The 25132-nt window shown below is 30.2% G+C and overlaps 1 protein-coding gene across 2 annotated transcripts in view; it reads right to left on the bottom strand.

Moving 5' to 3' along the window:
• Positions 1-25132, bottom strand: part of LOC118195123 (uncharacterized) — a 128182-nt gene that overhangs the window by 64265 nt on the left and 38785 nt on the right. For both annotated transcript variants that reach the window (XM_035366375.2, XM_035366383.2), the window contains 4 exons: positions 16609-16674; positions 13346-13437; positions 8348-8439; positions 4447-4574 (listed from right to left, as the gene is read on the bottom strand). In XM_035366375.2, coding sequence (XP_035222266.1) covers positions 4447-4574; positions 8348-8439; positions 13346-13437; positions 16609-16674 — 378 coding nt within the window. The remainder of the gene's footprint in view (positions 1-4446; positions 4575-8347; positions 8440-13345; positions 13438-16608; positions 16675-25132) is intronic.

The raw sequence follows: 25132 nt of genomic DNA, 5'->3' as shown, positions 1-25132 counted from the left end.
TTGAACCAACACTGTATTGGGCTGTCAGTTCAGCCACTGTCTGGTACCAATTTTGCTTTACCAAGCAAGACAGTCTTCAATATCCTTTTTCTTTGATGACGTGTGGATGTCCAACACCTTGGCATCTACTGCTGGTTTCACCATCATTTATCCACTTTGCATAAATACTAATAATGACAGATCATGAACAACATACCAGTCGTGCAGTTTCGGAGATACTTGTTCCAAGTCTTCGGGCCCTTACAATCTGCCCCCTATCAAATTCGCTTAGATCAGCAGTCTTTCCCATCACTCACAAAAATATATGGAAAAATTATTCGTTATCTCCTCCAGCAGCGGTTAAATACCATTCCCATTTAATCACATACACTCCACATAATCCAGATAAGTTCAAAATGTGAGAATGGTCATAACGTTTTGGCTCATCAATGTATTTTGGAATAGTGATAAATTTATCTCAGGGTAGAAGAGAGTATTTTGGAGAACTACTAAATTTTTATTTTATAATAAAAATCATTTTTAGATTTAAAAAAGAATTTATAGAACTGATTCCTTTGCTTAAATTTTGGACGATGACCGGACAAGAAGTGTCTGTAGTGCTACTCTTACATAATGGTGCACGCAGATTAATTTTTAGATAATGCAGACAGGCAAGGGACATAGCCAAATTAATATGAGGAATTATAAGGACTATTGCTAAATTAAAGTTAATAGTTTTCTTTTTATTTTAATAGTTTTCTTTCATATTTCATATATATATATATATATATTGTTACAAAATGTACAGGCGCAATGAGATAGCTTCCCCGCAAAGCAGTTTTAGGGTTGCCATAAAAATGACAAGGGAAGGCAGGGTTGCTCCATTTGGCAAGAAATCGCCCATTTGGCGACAAAATTGGCGATATACCATGGACGGATGGAGTACCTTCTGGAACAAATTCTTACCGGTTTAGCTCAGAATGTTCTCGAACACAAGCCGAAAGCTATATAAACCCTGCTGATCCACAGTCAGTTAGTGTGTGTGCCTCGTCTAGCGAGCTGATAGTCAGTCATTGAGCAGGTGTCTCAAAGTCTAACACCGAGTTTTGTCTTAGACTGTGCTGAGTCGAGAGCTATACTCTTGTGTAGCGTCGAGTGCATCCCATAGAGAGTCTCGAGAGTATGTGGAGTTTCGAGAACGACCGAGGAGAGTCGGGAGCTGTATTCTGGTACCTTGCAGTGAAGCTGTATCCACCGTGATAACCTGAAGGCAGTGTCGCTGATTGTTCCAGCGAGTGTATAAAGTAGATCTCCGACGACTGTAAAATGTGACTTTACTTCCGACGACTGTAAAATGTGACGACTGTAAAAAGCCGACCTGATTAATATTGGCTAAATAAAGTGTGTTTCGATACTTCATCAAGTGTCGTCATTATTCACTCCAAACCTACAAACCCCGTACAAACGTGAAGGAAGAAAATAACGTAACAATATATATAGACACATAGAATTAATAATTTTCTTTCATACTTTATATTTCATATATATATATATATATATGTAATATATTCAAACTCAGAAGTAACTGGAGAGCAGGAGGAGGAATTTTTATGGCCTTGAAGAGTTGATCCATAATGACTAGGAAATTGGAGGGAAAGGCAGATTAAATCTTCAGTTTTATTTTCAGCAACATACTGCGACTATGCACAAGTCGGCAGGTTAAATGTGACTGTTCCAAAAGGCTTACATTTTTGTTAACTTTTTAGCAAGAAAGCAGCAGCAGACAGACAGTAGTGCAGCTAGGCCAAAGAGTGGAAAGCAAGTGCATAATGTTCAGAATGAGAAATCTTACATCAAACTGAGTTAATTTTGGTTCCCAAAGCATTTTGATTGGATAGTTAATATTGCTGTAAAATTTCTATTGGCTGGTTGAATTTTAGTTTCATTTACATCATAATAATTATGTAAGAGCCATATGACATAGAATAGTCTCAAAATGATGCAGTGCAGAGAGGGGGGTTACTATTTTTAGAATTGAGAAGGGAAATTTATGTTGCTAATTTAATCTTTTACATATTCTTCATTTTTCTTACATATATATATATATATACAGACATAGGGAATTTCAGCAATTCGGTTATAAACTTTCTTGAGAGATAGAGTACACCTGAACGATGGAAAATCACATAGCAATGCATGGTTGGAAATGCTTTCCTGACATGGTAGTGACAACACGAAACACATAAAAGGATGGACACAAACAAGGTGAGAAAACATGTTTATTATGCACAGTGCAGCCAGCAGAAACCAAGAAATGAAAACAAAAACTGACAACAATTATCATCAAAGAAAGAAAGAAATTTTATGACATCGAAATTATGACCCCGGACCATGATGCAGGCCTCACATTTCCAACGCATGAAAGATCTGATGTTCTGGAAAATACTTGCCACGTCCCAAACTTCCCCAGCAGTTGCCACAATGCATGCAACAAGTTCCTGAGCACTGTTAATGGGGGTTTCGTGAACCAGTGTCTTAACATACCCGATAGAAGTAGGCAACGCAAATGAAGTGTAGCGATCTTGCTGGTCAATGTACTGGACCACCCCTGCCGATCTAGTGTTAAGGATACGCTGCATTCATGTGAATACGCACATCAGAGCTGTTTAATGTATGCAAAAATTTAACATTTCCAACATTTTAGCTGCACTGAGCATAATAATAATTTTTCTCACCCTGTTTGTGTCAATCCTTTCTTGTGTTTTGTGTCGTCATTAATATGCCAGGAAATCATTTCTGACCATGCATTGCTATATGATTTTCCATCATTTAGGTGTACTCTTTCTTTCCCGAAAATTTTTATAACCGAATTGCTGAAACACCCTGTATATGTATGTAAGATATAACAAAATACGATCTCTGTTTGCTTCGCTAATACTTTTCTTCCACCTTGCTCTCCTGACCTTTCTTTTAAAGGGGGGATATGTAAGATATAACAAAATACAATACCTGGTTTAAAAATTATTGGCAACCTCAAAATTAACATTCTAGATTTGGTGCTCTCTGCTTAAAATTCATCTGTTCTCCCAAATTCGAGATTTTTCTACATTACGTAATGCTGCTTGAAAAGGGTAACCAAAACTAATATTAAACAATCACGTCTTGTCTCTAGAATCACACCTACTCTGATATAAATACTTCTGGCAGCTAATTATGTCACTTCTAGCTTCTACCTTGCTAATAGCTCCTTGTTTTGCTTCCCCATATAAACTGCATGTGTCTTAATTTTAAGAATCAATGTACATAGTAATTTAGCATATTTCATTATGACTGAATCACAGAAATGTCTCGGATTTCATTATGATTGGATAAACATATATAGAGATGATTTCATATGCGTGGAAATAAAGACTGGAAATTCGTCAAGTTCATGTTGTGTTGTCTTCATCATCAGCCATGACGACTGCAAGCTGAGTCGTCTTCTATGCTCCCGGAATTATTACACTCATATATACATATACAGGGTGTTTCAACAGTTTGGCTATATATGTAAGATAAAAAAATATGATAGCCAACTTCTAATTTTAATTGGCTATAACCTCTTTTTATTTTTTATTTAATTTAGGGACTTTCTTTCTCTGTCTTAGAAATAGCACTAAAGTCTAGACTGTGTCATTCAAATTAATCATGCAATCTTATGTAATGCTTAATGCAGATTTGCCCAATCAAAATAATTGTAAACCAAAACCTTTTGACTCCCTCCCTTCTTCCTCTGAAGTACTCCGACACTCTCTCACTTTCGCTTAAGCCTTTCTCCGCTTCGCAACTGCCTTCTTTATTCAACAAATATATGCTGCTATGCTTTTAGAAATGTAGGGTGCTTAAGACGTGCCTCCGTATGTGAATAATAAAATTATCTTGGATCTATCCTGCCATGTCTGTTTGTTTTGCCAAGTTTCTTTGCTTAGTCATCTATTATGCCATCACTAAGTTCCAGATATTCATATCATGAATTATATATATATATATACTTGCACAGAAGAGGAAAGTAAAAACAAGCTAATGCTTTAAAGCAAATTTGATACTGCAATTCTAGAAATTACACCAAGTATAAACAAGAATACAATATTAAAGCAGTAAAAGTTAATGTGAAAAAAACCTAGTGTAATAATTACAACAATATATACTTCAAAAACAAAAATGGATTAAGTTAAGACTAGAAATCTTTTTACTATTAAAAATTTTTTATAATGTACACAAACAAAAATATTTTAAAGGCAAAGAAATTATATACAAAGAATTTAATATTACATTTCAATAAACAAAAAAACCATGAAAGTACTGGAAAATAAGGAAAAAAATTTTAAATGCTGCAGTAACATATTTAAAAAAATATTAAAATTCAGATTTAAAAATAATATCACTGTCATTTGAAATATGGAAATATTAAAAAAACAGAAAAATAACCTGGAGAATGAACTCGTGATGATCAAAATTGTTGACAAGAAGTAATAAGATTCTAGCTGCAAACACTGCAATTGTTCCTGTAGAGCTGATAATTGTGAGCAATGGAGAAATCATACCCTCCTTCAAAACTGTATTTTAAATTACAGAATAAATATTAACTGATTAAACCAATAATAAGTTTTAAAAAAAAAGATTCTCTAAAATACTAAATTATAGATATTTACCAATAATCTGTTCATGACAGTTGCTAACACTTATTTACATGAAAGCAATTCTTCATGTATATAATTTAATTTCAGTAAATGATACATGTATATAATTTAATTTCAGATTTGAATTAGATGACCCATGAATTTTAATTTTACATATTAATTTCAGACTTAGATATCTCATGTTCAATAAACATTTTAAACATAAAATTGAATGACATTAAAGTATCTGAAGGCTATGAAAATATAATCTTAGACAATTTTGCTGTATGCATAACCTTTTTTAAATCCTATTTGTTCAGTAATAACTAATTTGAATATATAAGAATAAAATTATAATTTTTAAATAAATAAATGACCACTACATATAATTTTTATTCTTCTAATTCTTAACATTTGTTTTAAACAGATTCACGTTAATTACTTTCCTAAGTTAACAAAAATTATACACACAAACTGATGATACTTCATCGTCAAATTAGAGAAAGATAAAAATTCTAGTAATAATTTTCTTTAAACCCAAGAATATTTAGATGCTCCTGGCCCAAATGTAACTTTAGTTGTTAATGCCATGGATCACTGATAATTCTGTTCAGAACTGTTCTTTGTGATAGAATAGAACACATTCTTTGATTATGTCAAAGCACATTAGGATTACCTTCCTTAAGGCAGAACTTTCTATGAAACTGGTCTATATTTATTTTGCATATAAGAAAATCTCTAGAAACCTCATACAGCCAGCAAATTCATTTGGCAAGAATAGAACTCAGAGTGAGCTGTTCTACCCCTTATACCTACAAACAATTTGTGTTTTAACCACTTAGCAGTACTACTGCTAACTTTATATGAGTTTTCAATGGTTATAAAATGATGGTTCATTAATATGTGTTTTTTCTTTTAAAAAGTTCTCAAAATAATATATGGTTTAAATAAGTCTTCTTGCCTTTCATTTTGCTGATATAATAAATTAATTTAGCTTTTACACTCCAAATGACTGCATTTCTTATGATTATTCAAAACTACTGCTGTGTGGGGGGGAACTTAACATTTCGAAAGCTTTTTAGTTAAAATTATTTATTTTCAAAATTATATTTTGTGAATAAAATGTCTCATCTCACATTTGACACATTATAACTTAAATGGAAATTCCTAGAACATTACTTTTAATAAGTAATGCAACATGGTGAGGTTAAAATGATAGCAAACTGATTAAGTGCACTGAAATGTTGATTATAAATACTAAATATGATCAAATATGTTGACAGTGAATGAAAACCAGAAATTAACTTTTTCCAGAAACATTAATTTTTTTTTTTTTTTTTTAACCAGAAATTACATTTCAGACATTTAACTAATTAAATAAACTAGTTAAATGTCTGAAATGGAACAAATGAGTCAAATTCTCCTGTACTGAATACATTTAAATTCAATTATATATATATTTTTTTTAATCATACATTAATTTTAAAAATTTGTTCAAATTTTGCCTGCTTTTAGTTTTACAGTCATTTTTGTACATCAAACAGCTCCAACAAAGCCCCAAAATTGTTAAACGAAGGAAATTGAACAAAGGAAACCCCAAAATTGTGGAAATAATTTGGTGTGTTAAGAGAACAGTATTATGCAATTTTATGCATTCTATTATTCTTTTTTTTTTCGGGGCATACTAACTAGAAGCTAGGTGTAGTCATAATTTTCCTTGTGTTTCCCTTAAAAAATTTGGCCATTTTAACAAGTATTTATCAGTGCACTGACATGCAGTGCTCATTCCTTTATGTTGATAATAATAGGATAAGAAATGCCATCTTTATACAAAACACAGTACATGAGAAATTAAACTTTATTTTTATTTTATTTACTTTCTGGTGCAAAGTTTACACTGTTTGAAGTTTTTCAGATTTTTCTATCATAAAATCGATTACCTGAGCTACTGGTTCTAATGGAAAATGTAAATAAGTAAGTAAGTGTAAGAAGTTGCCAGGCTGCCCAGATGGTATAGTGGTTAGGGGCAGAGTCAGATTTAGACTTGATAAGGCTCAAAGCTATTTGAGATATGGTGCCCTTTATAAGTCTGTTATAATATATTTTAATACTATTTATACTACATTTTAATTTTTGGGGGGCCAAAAGAAAGTGGGGGACTTTGTGTAACTTATACATAAATCCATGCTTGGTTAAGGGAGCCTACTGTGATACTGGAAGGCCCAGATTCAAATCTGGAGAAAGCATGGATGTTTGTAAATGTATAGTGTCTGTGCAGCATGGAAGCACTCTAAAAAATGTGGCGAGCCGAAAGTCCTCTTGAGAGGTTGGTGGGAGGGAAAGAGGGGTGGGAGACACTCAGACACATCCTCCTGGGGTGTTCTCCATGAAAGTTGGGGGCAGAACTGAGCGAAGTCGCACTGTCACTTGTATGGTGCTCCAGGCTCTTTCCAATCACAGGCGCAGTCTTGCACTTCTTGCCACGATTAATTTTGTGGACTTGTTCTGATGTTACTATCAGACAAGTGAGATAAGTCATAACACAACAACAGAAGTTGCCAGAGAATAATAATTAATAATTTTTCTTCACATTCATCCACCTTCAGCAGCAACTCTTCCACTACAAATTCAAATTAGCTGTGACGAGACATTTTCTATTTAAAAAATGATATTTTAGTTTGTTTTTACAGTCTTTAATTTTTTTTCCTTACTTTTATAACTTATATCTGAAAAAATACTGCTCCATGATGTTTTATTTATTAAGTAGTATTATGTAAATACTATACATACATACAATAATAATAAATATTGCAATTTCTTATATAATAATAATAAATATTGCAGGTTCTTAAGCTACACTTGTACAATTTATAAATTTGACTTATTCAAGCTACATAAAAATTGCCAGAATGCACTACTTACATAATTTGGATGGTTTATGTATATACAGCTTTTGTTTACTTACTCTTCTATTACTTATTTCATTAATTAATTTTTTAAGTTGCTTTAGGAACCTAATAATAGCAAACTAGATGATTAAAAAAATGGGGATTGTGTTTTAATGGTTAAATTATTTAATAGACTTTGGGAAATACTACAATTATGTTCAATTTGGAACCTGCACAATTTTTGGTTTACATAAACATGACAACTTAAAACATTTATTTCTTTATGCAAATAGTCAAGTTAATACATTTTTGTACAGAATATTTCCAGATGAAGAAAATTATAAACATACATTGTAAAAATAAAATAGTAATTAAATGAAATTATACATTATTGCTTATATTTTATAAATAAATATGTTGTAAAATAATCCTAAAATGTTAATTCCCTATTTTAATTCTTAGCAGAATTTTCAAAGAATATGAAATATACACTTAATAAATTCCATTTCATAGCTTTGGCCAACATGTTCTTATGGTGATATGTGCTTTTAATTTATATTAATTATATTTTCACTCTTCAGACTCCTGATAACAAGGTAATCAGAAATTATGATATGATAAATGAAAATATATGTGTAGGTGTGTATTTTTGTATAAAACATACAACAGGCAATCTCCTTCTAGAAGCAACAATAAATGGTATAAAAGATTCTCTGTATTCCTTAGCATTTAATTTTTAATTAAATTTTAAAAGCAATTTTATCTTATTCAGCATTTGCAGAATTGAATTACAATGCATATAGCAACAAGCATATAAAATACCTTTTGTTCTTATATTAAAATCCATGCACAATAAATTTAAGGCACTTAAACAATCACTGAGAACTTCAGTAGAATTGGATGAAGAAATTATACTGAAACATAAAAATATGACTTTAAAATACAGATATGAGACATGGAAATTATTTTTATTATTTTTACAGAGAAAAATAGATTTTTTAAACAAATACGGCTTTGATCTTTTTATACTTAAGCTCATTTTTTAACAACATTTTTAGTCCAAAGGGGCTTTGTCCCTGAAGGACTATTGTTTTCGTTTTGTGATTTTGCGTTGAAAACTTTAAAAGGCTGTATCACTTTTCAAATCATTGCCACCAAATACTATCGCCCTGTATTATATTTGAAGAAATTAAATAATGAAGAATCTGCATAAATGTACGTATGTTTCTCGCACTATGGTAAAACAAAGGTACCCAGAGCCATCCAATTTTGAATGACATAATCCTACGAACATTTGCATTTGAAAGCCCAAATTTGAAATTTGGAATTTGTTGGATTATCGATTTCATATTTTGTAAAACTTTAACGAATTTTTTATTAACAAACTCAAGGATTTCAAAAGCGAGTGATGGCAACATTGTACAGGAAAAAAACATTTTTATCTTCAGCACATGAGACTGCCTATCGGGAGTTCTAAAGATATGCTCAATTTAAAGTTATTTTGCGATATTGCTGTAATTTTATGGTTTAAGTGCGAACTTGATATTTAATAAATAAAGGTAACACACAAAATGTTAAAGAAAAGCCCCTTTGGAAGTAATTTAAAAACCTTTCAGATTTTCTTATGTTTTTTTCCAATTTTAGTTTAGCTTTAACTTTTATCACTTTGTTGTGACAATACTGTCTATGTAAAAAGAAGTGGAAGATGGTGGGGGGTAATAGATTGAATTAATTTATTAAAGAGACATTTTACTTTTAAAAGAGTTTTTAACAATTATATAAATGTATAATATATATATATATATATATATATTTAATATATATAATATATATATATAAAGATTTATCATTAATATTTTTATATCAGAAATTAAAACACTTATAATGGCAAAATACAAGATTTTATTTGTATGTAAAATTAAAAATAAAGCTCATCTCTTCTAAGTCCTAGTCTTCAATAACAGGAATTTTTTTTTCTTTGTATAACAAAAGTATCTACTCAGTTAAAAAGTAAAACAAACACAGGGTGTTTTAATTTTCATCATATATATGAAAAAGCAAAACATTCATATTTTACTTTTTCATATTCAGTTCTTATGCCAAGAAATTATTATAGTTGAATGATAAATATGACATAACAATTATAAATCTGCTTTAGTGAGGATTCGATAGTTTATTTTCCACCATTTGATTGTAAAGGATTACAGATGATAGAAGAATAAGATATTTTGATTCCGATATGATAAATGCCTTTGGATTTTAATGTAATTAGCAAAAGAGTACAGTGGGAAAAAGCCAGTTTTTAAGAGATCTCAGCAATTTGTGAAAATGATACATGATTACAGGAGGCATAACAATGTGATAAATAACACCTGAAAATTGTAGCACATCCCCTCTCTCCAAAAGAAAAAAGTAAAACATTGCATCATAGCACAACTCAGTTAAACACTATACAATAAAATTAATTATCAAGGTTACAGATGCAGAAATGCCATTAATATGTTTTAAGTTAATTCTAGTAATGAATTTGGCAACAACACTTTACTACTTTTATGATTATAATTACGCTACTTAATTCTTCAATTCAGAAAACTGACTATAGTTAGCATATTCACGTCAAAACTTGTGGACAGGAATGGTTACTTATGTTGCAGTTGCTCAATAATTATTTATGCTACTTTTGGTATTTATCTGATGAGCTGTACATAATAATGCTGGCTATGACTAGCATCTACATGATGGCCTGTTGATATGAATACCATCTCTAGCTGGTCTTCTTTTCTTGTAAATAGATACAAGTTATCCAACATCTGTTGTGATTGTTACAATTGCATATTTCATTATGTATAACAAATACCATGATTAATCTGTATTATTTTTGAATAAAAAATGAGCGCAGTATAATATTTATACAATAAGTTTTCTAATTATAAGTGCTATAAAAAAAGACTTTTCAAACTCATGGAAGAAATGATTTAAAACCACATGAAATTATTAAGATTTTGGAGTGCATTAATTATTATTAATTTTAAGATATAGGATTATATACATTTTATTTTAACATTTTGGAAATTAAAATTTTAAGCATTTCTAAAGTAGTTTACAGTTACTGTTATAAAAATGCAACTAGCAATAAAAGACTCCATAATTTACAATGAAAAACTCATAAAGACAGCACATCATTTAGGGTTAAGTGCTTCACATTGAATTCTCCCATACAACGAATTAAAACAGGCTCATACATATGACAAAGCCATATTCAAAGCCAAATGTATGGTAAAGATAGGGCTAGTAGAGATTGTAGTTTTCCAATATTTTAAGAATGAATATGAGATACCAGCCAAATATTAGGCACTTATATGTGCATTACATTCTCATTCCTATTTATAAAATAGTATTTAATGTAGAAAATGAATTAACTAAAAAAGTAAATCATACTTCTAATAATCAAGAATTTGAACTGCTTGAGATATGTAAGACTCTTAAGACAAGGATGGGCATTTAGATAATATCATTATTTGATTTGCCTTTCTTCTAAAAATAATGAAACATAATTCACTATATCCACACAAGTATTGAGTTTTCAGTACTTATAGAAAAATGGTATACATTATTATAGCAAAAGTCCAATACTCCAACACGTTCAGTACTTTAAAAATCCGGATTATTAAATATGTTGAGTTATCAGACTAAAACTGCATGATGCTGCAAAATTATCATTTTTAATGCATTGAAGAATGAGAAAGAATAGCATATAGTAGTTCTTCAAAAAATTTAATTAGTGAAGCTTATTAGTAAATAAATTTATTCATAGTTTAGTTACATTGAAACTTTGAATTCATCATTCTTTTAAAGCTGGAATGCTTCATAGATTCCACTTTTTTTTTTTTTTTTTTTTTCATTATTTGTCAGGATATGAATACAGTGGTTCACACATTTTTGTAATGATTTTTATTAAACATGACTGGCATCAAATTATAATAAGGTTTAATTATCGCTGGTTGCATTAAAAATATTCTTTTTTTTTTTTTTTTTTAAATGTTGCTGAAAAATAAACAATGGTTCGAAGGCTATATTTTTGCACTGTCCAAAGATAAATACTTTTAGTCAGTTATTAAGAAAAAATATGAAAAAGCATGGTTTTAATATTTCTGCACAGAAAATATATGACATAATTAATATGAAAGGAAAGAAACATTCAAGTTTACATCTAACTGGGAAAAAGGCAAAAAATACATATCCAACAAAGGTACATACAGCTCTTATTACATTTAAAGTCACATCTCATGTTTTAAAGGAAAAGCCTGTCCCCCAAAGAGTTATTGCAAAATCGTTAAATGTATCTGTGAATAAAATTATAAAATCGAATTTAAAGCTAATTAAAACAAAAAAATATGATGTTCATCGCCTAACACTGAAACATGTTTCTCAGCATAAGACTATGTGCAGATTACTGTATGAAAATTATGCAGCAGGTGAAAAATGGAAATATATAGTTACAATTGATGAGGCTTGGATATACTTATCTGACTGTAATAGAAAATAATCGATTTACTATCAAAAAAGAGGAGAAAAGGACTTAATATGCTGGTTTAAAGGAAACAAGGAAAGTTTTTCTAAAAGTTTTATGGTTATTACTGGATTCTCTTATAACAGAAAACTTGAAAGTAGAAAAAAAGTGTCAAAACTAATTTGGATTACTATCAGAAATATGTTTTAACATCTACTTTTAAAGAAGAAATTCTATATCTTTATCCAAACAATCTTCACTGCGTTAAGTTTCATCAGGATATGGCTCCTCTAAATCTACTGCTCTATTTTTTGAAAAAAATAAGAGATGAAACTGGAATTGAAGTTATTCCCTTTAAATGCATCACATCCAACTCCCCTGATGTGTCTCCTATGGATTACTGTACATTTGGACTTTTAAAACAAGCTCTTTATAAGCAGCATCCCAAAACATTGAATGGACTCTGGAAGGTTATGAAGCAGGAATAGAATAAAATCAACCTTGATGTTTTAAGAAATGGACTTTTATCTTGGAAATCAAGATGTAATATGATAGTTCAACAAAAGAGATATCAGATTGAACATATTAGAAAATAAAATTCTAAGGTTTGTTTATATATAAATCTTTGCAAAATTGTTACAAAAATGTGTGAACTCTCTCTGTATTTATTATATCTCAAATATTATATTTTTCTCATTTTTTGGTGAATTTAAAAAATGCATTTTACTCTTCTTTAGCCTCATGCCATGTGATCATGGTTAAATCCTCTCCTTCATCACTACTCATTTCTTTTGATATCTGCAAGTTTAATAAACTTTGCAATGAATTTGCAAGCAGCAGGTGCATCCACACTTAAAACTTTTGGCAAATATCTAAAATCACATGTCTCCTTCTTATACCTGTATCAGATTTTAATGAAGTTTCAAAACCTTCTGAATAAATAAAGCAAACGATAGATAAATGCAAAGTTTTAAACAAAAGACTACCTGAAAAGGACCAATAGATGAGTTAAATGTTACTGAATGAAATGCTAACATTATCATTTTACAGCAGGAATATTAGTAAAAGAAGTGACAAATTATTGGATGTCCTGACCTCTGGATACTGGGTTATTAGACTTTTGCTATACACATGAATATAAATATAAAGTTTTATATACTGCACATATTACAAATACTGAATATGCATCTGAAGTTGTATAAATTACAAATTAAAGATTTTCTTTCAACATACATGATGCAGAAGAAAAATATAAGACAAATCATGCTGAACATTTAAGTCACAAATGAAAAACATAAATATTCACATACCATTTCAAAACTTTTAGACAACCAATTTCTGTTAGAAAGGTATTCAACATCATATTTTGTGTTATGTTATGTAAGGCAGAAGCTACGGCACCCTAAAAATTTCCAAACTACAATAAGCTTTAAAGAAAAAGAATTCAATTTTATATAAAAACATATATATTTTGAATAATTTAAAATATTATAAATATGTCTTCAAATCAAAAATGTACATTGGTTAGTAAACATTTTTGAGATACTGACTCCGATCATCCTATTCAAACTCGTACAGTGAACAAAATAATCCTTCACTAAAAAGAAATTGTTTCTTTCTAAAACAAATTTTTTCTCATATTACATTACATTCTTACCTAGTTTAGAGATTCCTCAAATCAAGAACACAAAGAAATGAAAGCTACCAATTTCTCTAGCAAAATAAGTATTATATATAAGATGCTTTTCAAGTTCCATCACAGCTCTTTTAATATCTCATCACTTGTATTCCAAATAGTGGAAGAAACAGTTTTCAAATTTTACCAAATACTCAGTCAATTTCTAGGAAGCATTTTGCTGCTTAGAGACTGAAACACTCACTGCAACCGAAAAGTGGTTATACGGGTAATGGGGCTCCAGCCAATGAGCAGTTTCAGTCTTCCTTCATTTCTCAATGAATAGCCCCCAAATTTACAGATATAGTTTCTTCTAATCATTTTTGTGGAAAGTACATGACAAACAAATTTGTTTCCTTACAAAAATCGTAGAGAAATGCATTCATAGACAAGTCAAATTACTTGAATATATAAAAAATGACGAGTACCCAAAGCAGCATTTAATAAAAAGAACTACATCTTTGAAATATTGTGGAAAATTATCATTATCAGTGAATAATATTTGTGCAGAAGCAAGAGAAAAAATGTACACTGAAAGATGTTTTCCATTTATCAAACTTCAAATATTTATAACTTAAGATTTTTTTTTTTTTTTTTTTTTTTTTTAAGTATGAACATGTTTGTTCTTGATAAACCTCATCATCACCATGGCATTTTAATTGAAGGCCATAACTTACGGCATTTTGATCAGAAGGTATGTTAAATAAAAAAATTTTTAAAAATTGCTAACAAGCCATTGTTTACTAGGCCCTTATTTAAATAACAAAAATTAGTAAACTAACAACCAAAGCCAAATTGAAAATGGCACCTGGTCATTTATTAACAGAAAAACAGCATTAAAAAAAGGTTATAACAGCAATGCTAAAAAACTGAAGTCAAGTATTTTTTACTGAGTCATCTGGCCTCGCTTCCAAGCCACATATTCTCTTCAAGCACTGCCTGAAGCAGTCCACTGTGGCTCACCACTCCTTTATTCACCCTGCCCTTGGCCTCTCCGATCTTTCCACTGGTTTGAAGAAATAGCTAGGCTTATATACTTTTAAACTGGCTATGTGTGAGCCCCTTTCCATCCAAACTTTGCATACGGCAGATGATGAATCATTCAAGGAGTCATTTGCCATCTGGGGATGCAATGAAGAACTTCAACTACAAAAATAATAGCTGTTAAAAACTTCCTTCCCCCCCTAAGAGTCTTAAGGACATCAACTCTGGAGCTGGGCCATGGGTACATCCTGAAATTGTTATAACACAGTAAACAAAATAGTTCAGAAGACATACTGTGTTTTATATTTCAGCACAATGGAATTTGCATATTTTAATCAATCTTTAGAAAATCATCTTCAAGCAGAAAATCTATCCAAAATAATTGGAAGAAAAGCATAATTGACACAAGAAATTTAAAAGGGCTATTTGTACAATGGTAAACGTTCTGCTTGCCCTTGCCTATTTAGAAAACAAACCAAGAATTCTCACAGCACATTCCAGTTAAGCTTAAAGAAAATAATAATGATGGTAAGTCTATAACTTCAAATTTCATACCAATATTTTAGAAAATTTGGCTGAAGTGGATGGATTTCATCCCATATAAACTAAAATTGTTAACAACAGTTAAAAAAGCTAGAAATACAGAATAAGCCTACTCTATTAATTCACTACATGGAATGCTAAGAAAGAACTTCACATCTGCATGCACTCTTCATACTCCTGCATACTCCTTTAAGTATACTGCATACTCCTTCAAGCTATAGTGCAATATGTTTCACTGTAATGTTTTTACAAGTTATTCAGATTCTTTATTTCCTTCAATAGTGTGTTCTTTTCTTTGTAGTTTTTCCTGTGTTCTTACTTTCTAGACAAGCTTTAACATATAATAGGAGAATAGGACCTTGAATTTACTGAATGAGTCAAATTCTGCATAGTTAAAAAGTCTCTTATATTTTCAAATATTTAGCATGCATTATCTGAATGAAAGTAAGAAAATTAGGCCTAAATTTTTAAATACATTTTATATGATGTATTAAGTGTATATGATATATTTACAACATTATTGAAAAATTAAGTCTTTAACCTGTTCCAAGATTTTTTAAATACATTTTATATGATTAAAGTCTTTGATTTGTTCCAAGCATTGTTAGTGATAATTTATATGAAAGCTAATAAAAACAAACCGTTAAACTTTGGTTTAATGAAATTAAAATAGTATTTTAATATAAATTAGGCAAAGAAACAAGCTTCTGTTTGGCATATCTTTTTAACCTAAACTTTTCTTCTGATGATGATGATGATGGGCCTGCAAATTTTGCATTTGAAATCGATAGAATCTTGGTTGAAAAAATATGCCAAACAGAAGATTGCTGCTTTTCCTTACTATGTTTTACTTTACCCTGCATCTCTTCTCTCCTGATTTTAGTATTTTAATTCTATTTTTGAAAATTAAGTCGTAATAAGTTAGTGATAACATCTTTGCGAGAATACTTTGGAAGAAAACAAAACATATCATCCCTATTAGATGCAAAATCTCAAATCTATCTTTCAAGAAATGCAAGTATTTAGAAGCAAACTTAGTTCACTTTAAACGTCTTTCCATTTGCATATTCAATTACAATCAAAAGATAAAAGAGGGGGGTAACAAAATTCTTTGATTTTTATAATACAAATTTCTAAATTTAATAACAAATAAAAAAATCTTGCAAATAAGTAATATTCTTCTGCTGATTATCTCATTTCCAGCTCTTATATATGGATAACTCACTCTTCTGTTAAAGACACTTGCCAGTGATATTCTGATAGTATTGTTGCAGAATCAAGAATTAATGTTAGTTACAATAATCTTTTTAATAATAACCAACAAATTTGAAAAACATACTTATGATGTACAAAAATATTTTTAAAAATTACTTTCAGCTTAGCATCTCCATTTAAAGCCATGGACAACATTATGTGAAGACCCCCACATTCAATAACCTAGATTTAGAAAAACAATGAGAAAAATATACATATTTAAAATTCAATTTTCTGTTTTTTAAATACATATTTTTTATTAAAGTAAGTTACATTTTTAAATCTGTGACATGATATTTCAGGCAGTATTCAATATACACTTTTCACTCCTGAAATGCTGGAAACAGAAAACTACAGAGAGACAGAAAACAAAGTATTTTAACCTTTTTAAATGATGATTTCTTTGGATATTCATAGCATTTATGCATAACTAACTGAACAAACATTTTGACAGCTAAACATAGCTGGCATCTAATTTTTGAAAGCTAAAAATCAAACTGCTACATAAATTATTATTTTACTTATTTAACAATTCTGTGTTTATTTCTAATAATATACTGTCATTACTTACTAATTAATTTACTAATCTGAATATATTTCTCATTCAGCTCAATTTTTTTAAATAATATTTAGCTAACATTATTTATCATAGCATTTATAAATAATAAATCCCCTTTATTTTTTAACTTAAACTATATTATTTTAAACATGAAATATTTCATTCTTCAAATCACATACACAAACAAACACAAACAAACAAAAATATAGATTTTAAAATTTTAACAGTTTTGTGCTTTAATGTGCTAGGAGTTACACATAACTGAAGAAAACTATCGAGTTATCAAAGGTTTAAAGAAAAGTTTGAGAAAATTTCTTATTATTTAAATGGATTGGTTAGACTACTTCTAGACTAATGAAAAGAGAATAAAAGTGCAATTTTCTGCTCATATTTGCATATATTTTTTCCTGAACAGTTAGCCTACATTTATTAATCAAGCATGCAATATTCATAATTTGAGTTTCAAATTTAATCTCAAGATGATGATAAATTTCCTATCCCTAGGAGACAGATCAAGACATTTCTATAACTTTCTACATAATGATATTTAATCAGATATTAATGAAAGCCTATAATACTATTTCATGCCAGTCTTTAAAGAAAGGATTAAATTTATTTTACTACAATTTAGCTATATTTATATGTGTTTATGTGTGTAAGATAAAAAGATATGAATTCAAAATTACTAACTTTAATTCCTGATTTTAATTTGGCTACATCCTCTTTTTGGAATCTAAAGTGTGTTATCTGAAAATTAATCCGTTTCGTGTTTTCATGTGATCATGCAGCAGTTCGACAGTTCTTGTCCAATCAGAAAAAAGAAACTTTTTACTATAAATACCACTTTTTTTTTTTTTTTTTTTTTTTTTTTTTTTTTCTTCCTGCTAACCATGTATAATTTCTTGGCCCACTATTGTCTTTCGTCTAAAAAAGATTTCAGCTGTATAAATTGTAAGGTTCACTGCACAAAAAAAAGGGGGGACAGTTCTATATCTCTTGTTCTACAGGGCCAATTGACCAAATTCAAATTGCGTTTCCATGTCACGGAAGCGAGACTTAGGATATGTATTAGATTTATATATAGCATTGTTCAAAATTAGGTATTTTGACACAAAATTGGACTTTACATGACAGTAATGACATGGCAATTTTTTTCCATATTTCGATTCGGCGACTCAAATTATGCCAAACTCACAAGTTTTCTAAAAATCGCACGAGTAGTTTTTAAAAAATTAGCTCTTAAAATTTTATCTCCTCAATGTTAATTCAATTTGGTATGTATTTATTAATATCTCTTTTTTTTTCATGAAACTTACTTGATTCCTTCTTACACAGATCGAAAATTAGGTTCATTCTAAATAAAATTCACCCACATTTTATGATTTATTTTTAAATATTTTTTATAAATTTTTTGAAAACAACTTTGAATTATAACCTATAAAATTTTTACAATCATTTTAAAATAGATGTATTTTTAAGCATGCCAGCAAAAAATTAGAGCGTTTTATTATTAAAAATTTCCGAAGATATACGTGAATTTATATATTGGCGCGTTTTCAAATTTGCCATGTTTGTTGAAAGCGATAATAACGAAAATGTGGTTTACGTATTTTGTTAAAATTATTTGAAAGTAGGAACGATATGATTTTTTTTTTTTTTTTTTTTTTTTTTTTTTTTTTTGCTCATCCACAAAGTAAAAAGGTAGGAATGATGTGACTTTTTTCCCTGCTCCTGTGTTCTTACAATGGAAGGGTAAGGAAAATAGGTTGCCATATATTAAAAAATTCGCCACGTGAATTATTCTTGGCTCAAACTGAAAAAAAAATGCGCCAAGTTCAATTTTTGAATTTCTTCGTAAATTTCGTACTAAATTTTACAAAATTTAATATTTAGGCATAATTTGAGTCGTAGAATTGAAATATAAAAAAAAATCAACATGTTATTTCAGAAAAAGGTCCCATTTTGTGTAAAAATGCCTATATTAGAAAAAAGATGTATCTAAAATCTAATATATATCTTAAGTCGCACTTTGGAGACATGAAAAACGCAATTTGAATTTCGTCAATCGGCCCAATAGAAAAGGAGATATAGAACTGTTCCCCCCTTTATTTTGCGCAGTGTATATATCGCACCAATAATAAAAACATGTGAGTTAATTGTATTGGGATGATTGCATAAGGAAACTGTTAAAGAAGAGATGTTTATCCGCATCATAATTGCTTGGAGAGGCTTTAATATGTAGATATAAGGATGACAGTCACAGATGTGGTCGAATTAAACATAATTTTATTTCTGCATAAAGCATTTCCAGAGACATAATATTTGTTTACATATTTTTAAAATGGATATGATTATGCACCCCACATTTTATACAATGTACGCCCGTTTTGGATAAAAAATGATAGTGGGGCAAGAAACTATCGCCTAGCAAAAGCAAGGTAAAGTGGGTAAAAAAGGGGTGTGCAATAGTAGCAGTAGTATTTATAGTAAAGAGTTCCTTTCATCCAGTTGCACAAGAGCTGTTGCACTGCAGCATGATTACATAAAAATGAAATGGATTAATTTTCGGATGGTAAAATGGATTAGATTTCAGATGATTCATTTTTGAAGGACGCAGCCAAAATAAAATCAGGAATTAAAAGGATAAATTACAGTAATTTTCAGTTTCATATTTTTTTTATCGTACATATACAAAGTGTCTATAATTAAAGAACCCTATTTCAAAGCTGTCAACAGACGAAACCAGGGACCAGAGAATTGTGAAATTTTGTGGCGGGCTTAATGAAAGGATGAGAATGTCTTTCAGCAATAAAAAAATAAAAAAAAAATTCACTTACAAAATTGCATTGCAATTAAAACCAGTAGTAAAAATATAAATTTTACTACTGGTTGCAGCAGCTGTTATAAAACCAAGAAACGTTTGCGAAAACTTTGTTTCCAATGTGCTTGTTGCTCACAATGATGATAAGTTTACAAGATCGAGCTTTGTTAGTAAAACTGTTTTACCAAAACAGTAATTCCACAGTAGCTGCTCTAGGAAAATTTCAAACTTTGAAGGGAATTCTAAGAGGTCCAATAAATGTTAAAAACCTTCAGAAAATAGTAACAAAATTTAAATACACAGAATCATTTTCTCTTCGTCCTGGGGGGAGGAATTAAACATGTTTCTGCAGAAGGAGCATACGAGGTTGCACTCTGGTCATAGAGGACAGGACTCTGGTCAAAATTTCAGGCTAGCACCAGTGTCCAGCATATAGCAGAGGTGCTGGATAGACCACATTCAACTATCCATAAGATCTCATCGAATATCCTCCAATATTATCCTTACAAACTTTCACTAGTGCAGCAGTTGCTTCCTCATGATTTTAACACTCGACTCCTGTTCTCACTTCAGTTGAGGTCACTTCTATTTGAGGTCAATTCAGAATGGCTTTGGAATATCCTCTGGACAGATGAAGCATATTTTCTTTTGGATGGTCCAATGGATACTCACAACTGCTGAATTTGGGAATCAGAAAATCCGCACCTTGTCTTAGAGGCTCCATTGCATTCACCAAAAGTGATGCTATGGTGAGAATTTTTTGCATCATTAATTCTCGGCCCATACTTCTTTGAAAAGTTCCTCAGGTCCAGTGACATGCTCGATCACCAGGCAGCGATATGCACTGCTGTTAGAAAACAAGATTGGTCTCTGCTAGAATGTCAGTGCCTAGCATGTACAATCTTCATGCAAGATGGAGCTCATCCACACATTGCACGGCATGTTACGAATGTTCTTAATTGTTAATTTTGCCTCCCAAATTTGAAACTACTATTAGCTGGAGCCTTATTGTACGTGCCTGCATCATTAGCATCATGCAAGGATTAATTTTGAAATGATGTAGTTCAGAGACATTTATTATAACCAATTACTATTTTTAGGTCGGAAAGAAGTTACAATACCCAAATTAAAATGGAAAGCCAAGGGAAGTATTGCAAATTTAAGTTTTTGATTTATATATTTTTTATCCTCCATACATATTAGATAAAGGATATATAAAATAATATTCTAACTTGCAACAGCGCCTTAAACCTCTTTTTTAATTTTGTTAATTTTCTTTTCTATATTAAAAATAGCAACATGCTTATAATAAATCTCTCTGAATGGTATTATATCAAAATTAAAAATTAAGTGCTATCATATGATTCTTTTATAATGCTCATGATGTATGCATATGCTTACATAAAAGTCTTTCAGATAGCAATAATAATTAAAATCAGAAAACCCAAACCTTAGTCAACCAGTGGGAATTAAAATAGAACCATAACTTCATTATTTGTAATCTAGCATTTTTTATAATTTACACTTTCTTCTCCCTTTTCTTTTTGTTTCATATATATGTCGTCTGCAGCTTCTCCTCTTTAGCTCCAACAACTGAATACTGTAAAAATGTGAAATATTTTCTTCAAATAATCAAACAGCAAGTGTACGCTTCTCAGTGTCTATAACTGCTTCTGGATGTGAATTATGCTTGAACAAATATGATAATGTGCTAGTCCATAACTGTGTATTAATTGACAAAAAAAAGTATTAAATATTTATTTCTATATCAAATTCTTGTATTATTTTAAGTATAATATGCAAGATAAAAATACGTAAATCAAAAATTTAATCTGCAATATACTCTTAACTCTCCTTTCTAATTTGTTTATTTGTTCTTTGTATTCTGAAAATTGTAAATGCTTGTAATAAATCTCTCTAAACTGAGTTATTTTGAAATTAATATTTTCTCACATGATTTTTAGGAAATGTTAATGATGACGGAAGGCACTTATATAAAGCATTAGCCAATTGTAATATTCAAACTTTCAAACTGAAGATTCAGTTAGCCAAAATGAATGTACTGAATCAAAATAATTCTGAACCAAAACTAAATCAGTTTTATCCAGACCTCTAAGGTATCACTTTGTAGAGTCATTAGATTAAAAAAAAAAAAAAAAAGACTGGAGACGTGAAAAATGAGCAATGCCCAAGCCGGGATTCAAACCTGGACCTCTTGAATATGCAATGAGTGTGCTACTTTTACACTGGCTGGAAGGGGGGAGAAAACGCCTTATAACCTTCATATTTGTTTCTCAGCTCTTTTATTTCACAAGTTTGCTTCCTCTTTTAATCTTTTTTTTTTTTTTTAATTTTAAATGCAAAAAGTACTTATTTAACTATTTAAATAAAGGTGTGCTTTTTTCACCAACTTAGCTAGCTCTCTATAAATGGTTTATCAAGAGAAATAGTATTCAGCTTCCCCCAATCATATCTATGAATTTATGATGTCTTTAACATCTAAATCATTCCACACTTATAATACATATATGTGTATGTGTGTGTGTGCAAAATATAAAATATGAAATAGAATTATCAAATTTAATTGGAGCCAATTGGCAATACACCTTTAAATTCATAAATTTTATTTAAATACCTCTCCGCTTCAAAGATATGCTTTGCACCATTTTGCATCACTCTACAACATGTTATGTCACTCTTTCCCTGCAGTTACTCTGCACTGCAAAATATATTGTCGAATCATCGCTCAGAATTAAAATAAAAACTGAGCTATAAAGACTACTGCAGTTATTAAGTATGACTTTTTCTCAAGCTTCCTCTACCAAGGAAAGCCATATCTCTTCGCTAAGCTTCTTTTTCTGTTAACTAAAATATAAACTTTGTAGACAGAAATTGTGGGTTGCATTTAGCAGCCCTAATGTTATACCAATTTAAGCAAAAATGTATTGCTCAAGAATTCTCGGTTTCAACGGTTACAAAACTAAATCCACACATTAGAGATTTGGCTTACCCAATGGAAAATTTCTGTTAACGTGGACAAGACCAAGGGCTATAATATTTACCAAGAAAACCAAAATCAAAAAGAATCTGCAGTTCTACAATGCCAGCATTCTATGGGCCACACAAGTCCTTTATCTTGGGGTGATCATCAATAATACTCTTACGTGGCCCCCACACATCACTTCTATTATCCAGAAGTTCCGGGTTCGTAAAGCACAACTCAACTCTTTAATTGCTCGGAACAGTGTGTTATCTATTGACAACAAGCTACTTATTTACAAGTCCATTCCCAGAACATTACTTTGCTATGCTAGTCCCATATGGGCACACACAAAAAAAACTAATAGGGGTAAACTGCAGGCATTCCAGAACATAGTGCTCAGACAGATCACCAGTGCTGAATGGTACATTCGTAACAACCGTATCCACGAGGAGTTTGGCAGGGAGTTGTTAAGATCTTATTATTATAAACTTGCAACTAAATTTCATGCTCGACAGCAACTCATCAACAATTCATGTATAAAAATCTGTGACTATGATTATAATGACTTAATTAACATGGACAGACCACTGACCCAGCTAAATATTACCATTATGTAATCCATTCTGTCTTTCTCATTACCCAATGTTGTGTACCATCACTTTACGCCTGTAGTTATTTGTTTATTAATGTATTCTTGTACCATGTACACTGCTCAAAAAAAAAAAAAAAAAAAAAAGGGACAGTGCTATATCTCCCGTTCTACTCGGCCGATTGACAAAATTCAAATTGCGTTCTTCATGTCGCGAAAGCGCGACTTAGGATATATATTAGATTTATATATAGCACTACTCTAACATAGGTATTTTGACACAAAATCGGACTTTTTCTGAAATAACATACCAATTTTTTTACATATTTCGATTCTACGACTCAAATTACGCCTAAATATGAAATTTTGTAAATTTTGGAGCGAAATTTACGGAGAAATTCACAAATTTATGTTGGCACTTTTTTTTCAGTTTGCGAAAAGAATAGTTCACTTGGCGAATTTCTTAATATATGGCAACCTAGTTTCCTTTCCCGTGAGAGGAAAAAAAAGTCACCATCGTTCCTTTTTTACAAATAATATTCTTTATATTATATTTCTAATTATAACTTATTATTTTAAGTAATTTTTTCTTTTTCGAATTTCATTTTAATTGTTTAAGTTGCATATTTTTTTTTTTTTTTTTTTTCGAATAACTGTTTTAAAAATTTCTATTTACCTATTCGAACTGCGTAAATAAAGGTGCAGCGTTTATTTTTTATCAAATAGTTTTCTTTATATATATTTTTTGTCATAGTTATTATTTTAGGTAATTTTTAAATTTTTATACTTTTATTTTAATTGTTTGTGTTGCATTGTCTCTTCAGATAATTGTTTTAAAATTTTCTATTTATTCCTTCGAGCTGAGCATTTTAAATATATTTATTAATATAAATTTTCCAGAATTTGATTTTATTTATTTGAATTGCGTTTCTTTCGGAAGAATATTTTTTCTAACCCAGATTACGATGCGTTTGAAAACTGCATATATTAAAAGAGAAAATACAGTAAAGCTCAGTTTTACACGCCTTTCAATGTTCCGTTCAGAAAAGATATATATAAATAAGAGAGATGTATAACCGACATTTTAACTTAGGATGACTTGCATACACTGCTTTAAACAGTTTTATCATTGTGCCCATTGCTTTACACAATTTTATCTTACATTTGGTTTCTTAAAATGTTATTCATATTTTAGTCAAATATTTTATTTTTGAAATCGCAAGAATCAAATATCATAAGATTAAAAGGTTTTAAATTAAAAAAAATACTAATACTAAATTTTACGCAAAAATTTATTTTTTCTTCAGGCATTCTACTTTATTCTTGGTCTTTTTCTTTAGGCATTCTGCAAGTATATTAAAAAGTATACAACTTTTCGAAATATCTTGATATCATTTTGAATAAGGTTATCGCCTTCCATTTCATAAAGGCCCACAAACGGCCGAGCGGTAAAGTCGCTGAACACTGGTAGTTCATTCCGGGGTTCGAATCCCGGTAAACGGGCTGGTTGCATGGGCGTTTTCATGGTTTTCCCCATGTGTAACGTGTATATGAGCCAGTTTACCTTAGAAAGTCCTCCACGAAGACATCCCTCCTTTTAGGCAGATAGCTCTCGTGTGCTTTGCCATAATTAAATAATCCAATCCAATCCTTAATTAAATATAATTGATTTGTAACAGCTACTAGAAC

Source organism: Stegodyphus dumicola, chromosome 8 (assembly GCF_044657685.1).
Source record: "Stegodyphus dumicola isolate Sdum_Otavi_A_Nest chromosome 8, ASM4465768v1".
Classification (NCBI taxonomy): Eukaryota; Metazoa; Arthropoda; class Arachnida; order Araneae; family Eresidae; genus Stegodyphus; species Stegodyphus dumicola.
Note: the sequence above shows the minus strand (reverse complement) of the source record. Positions and strands in the feature narration are given on the sequence as shown.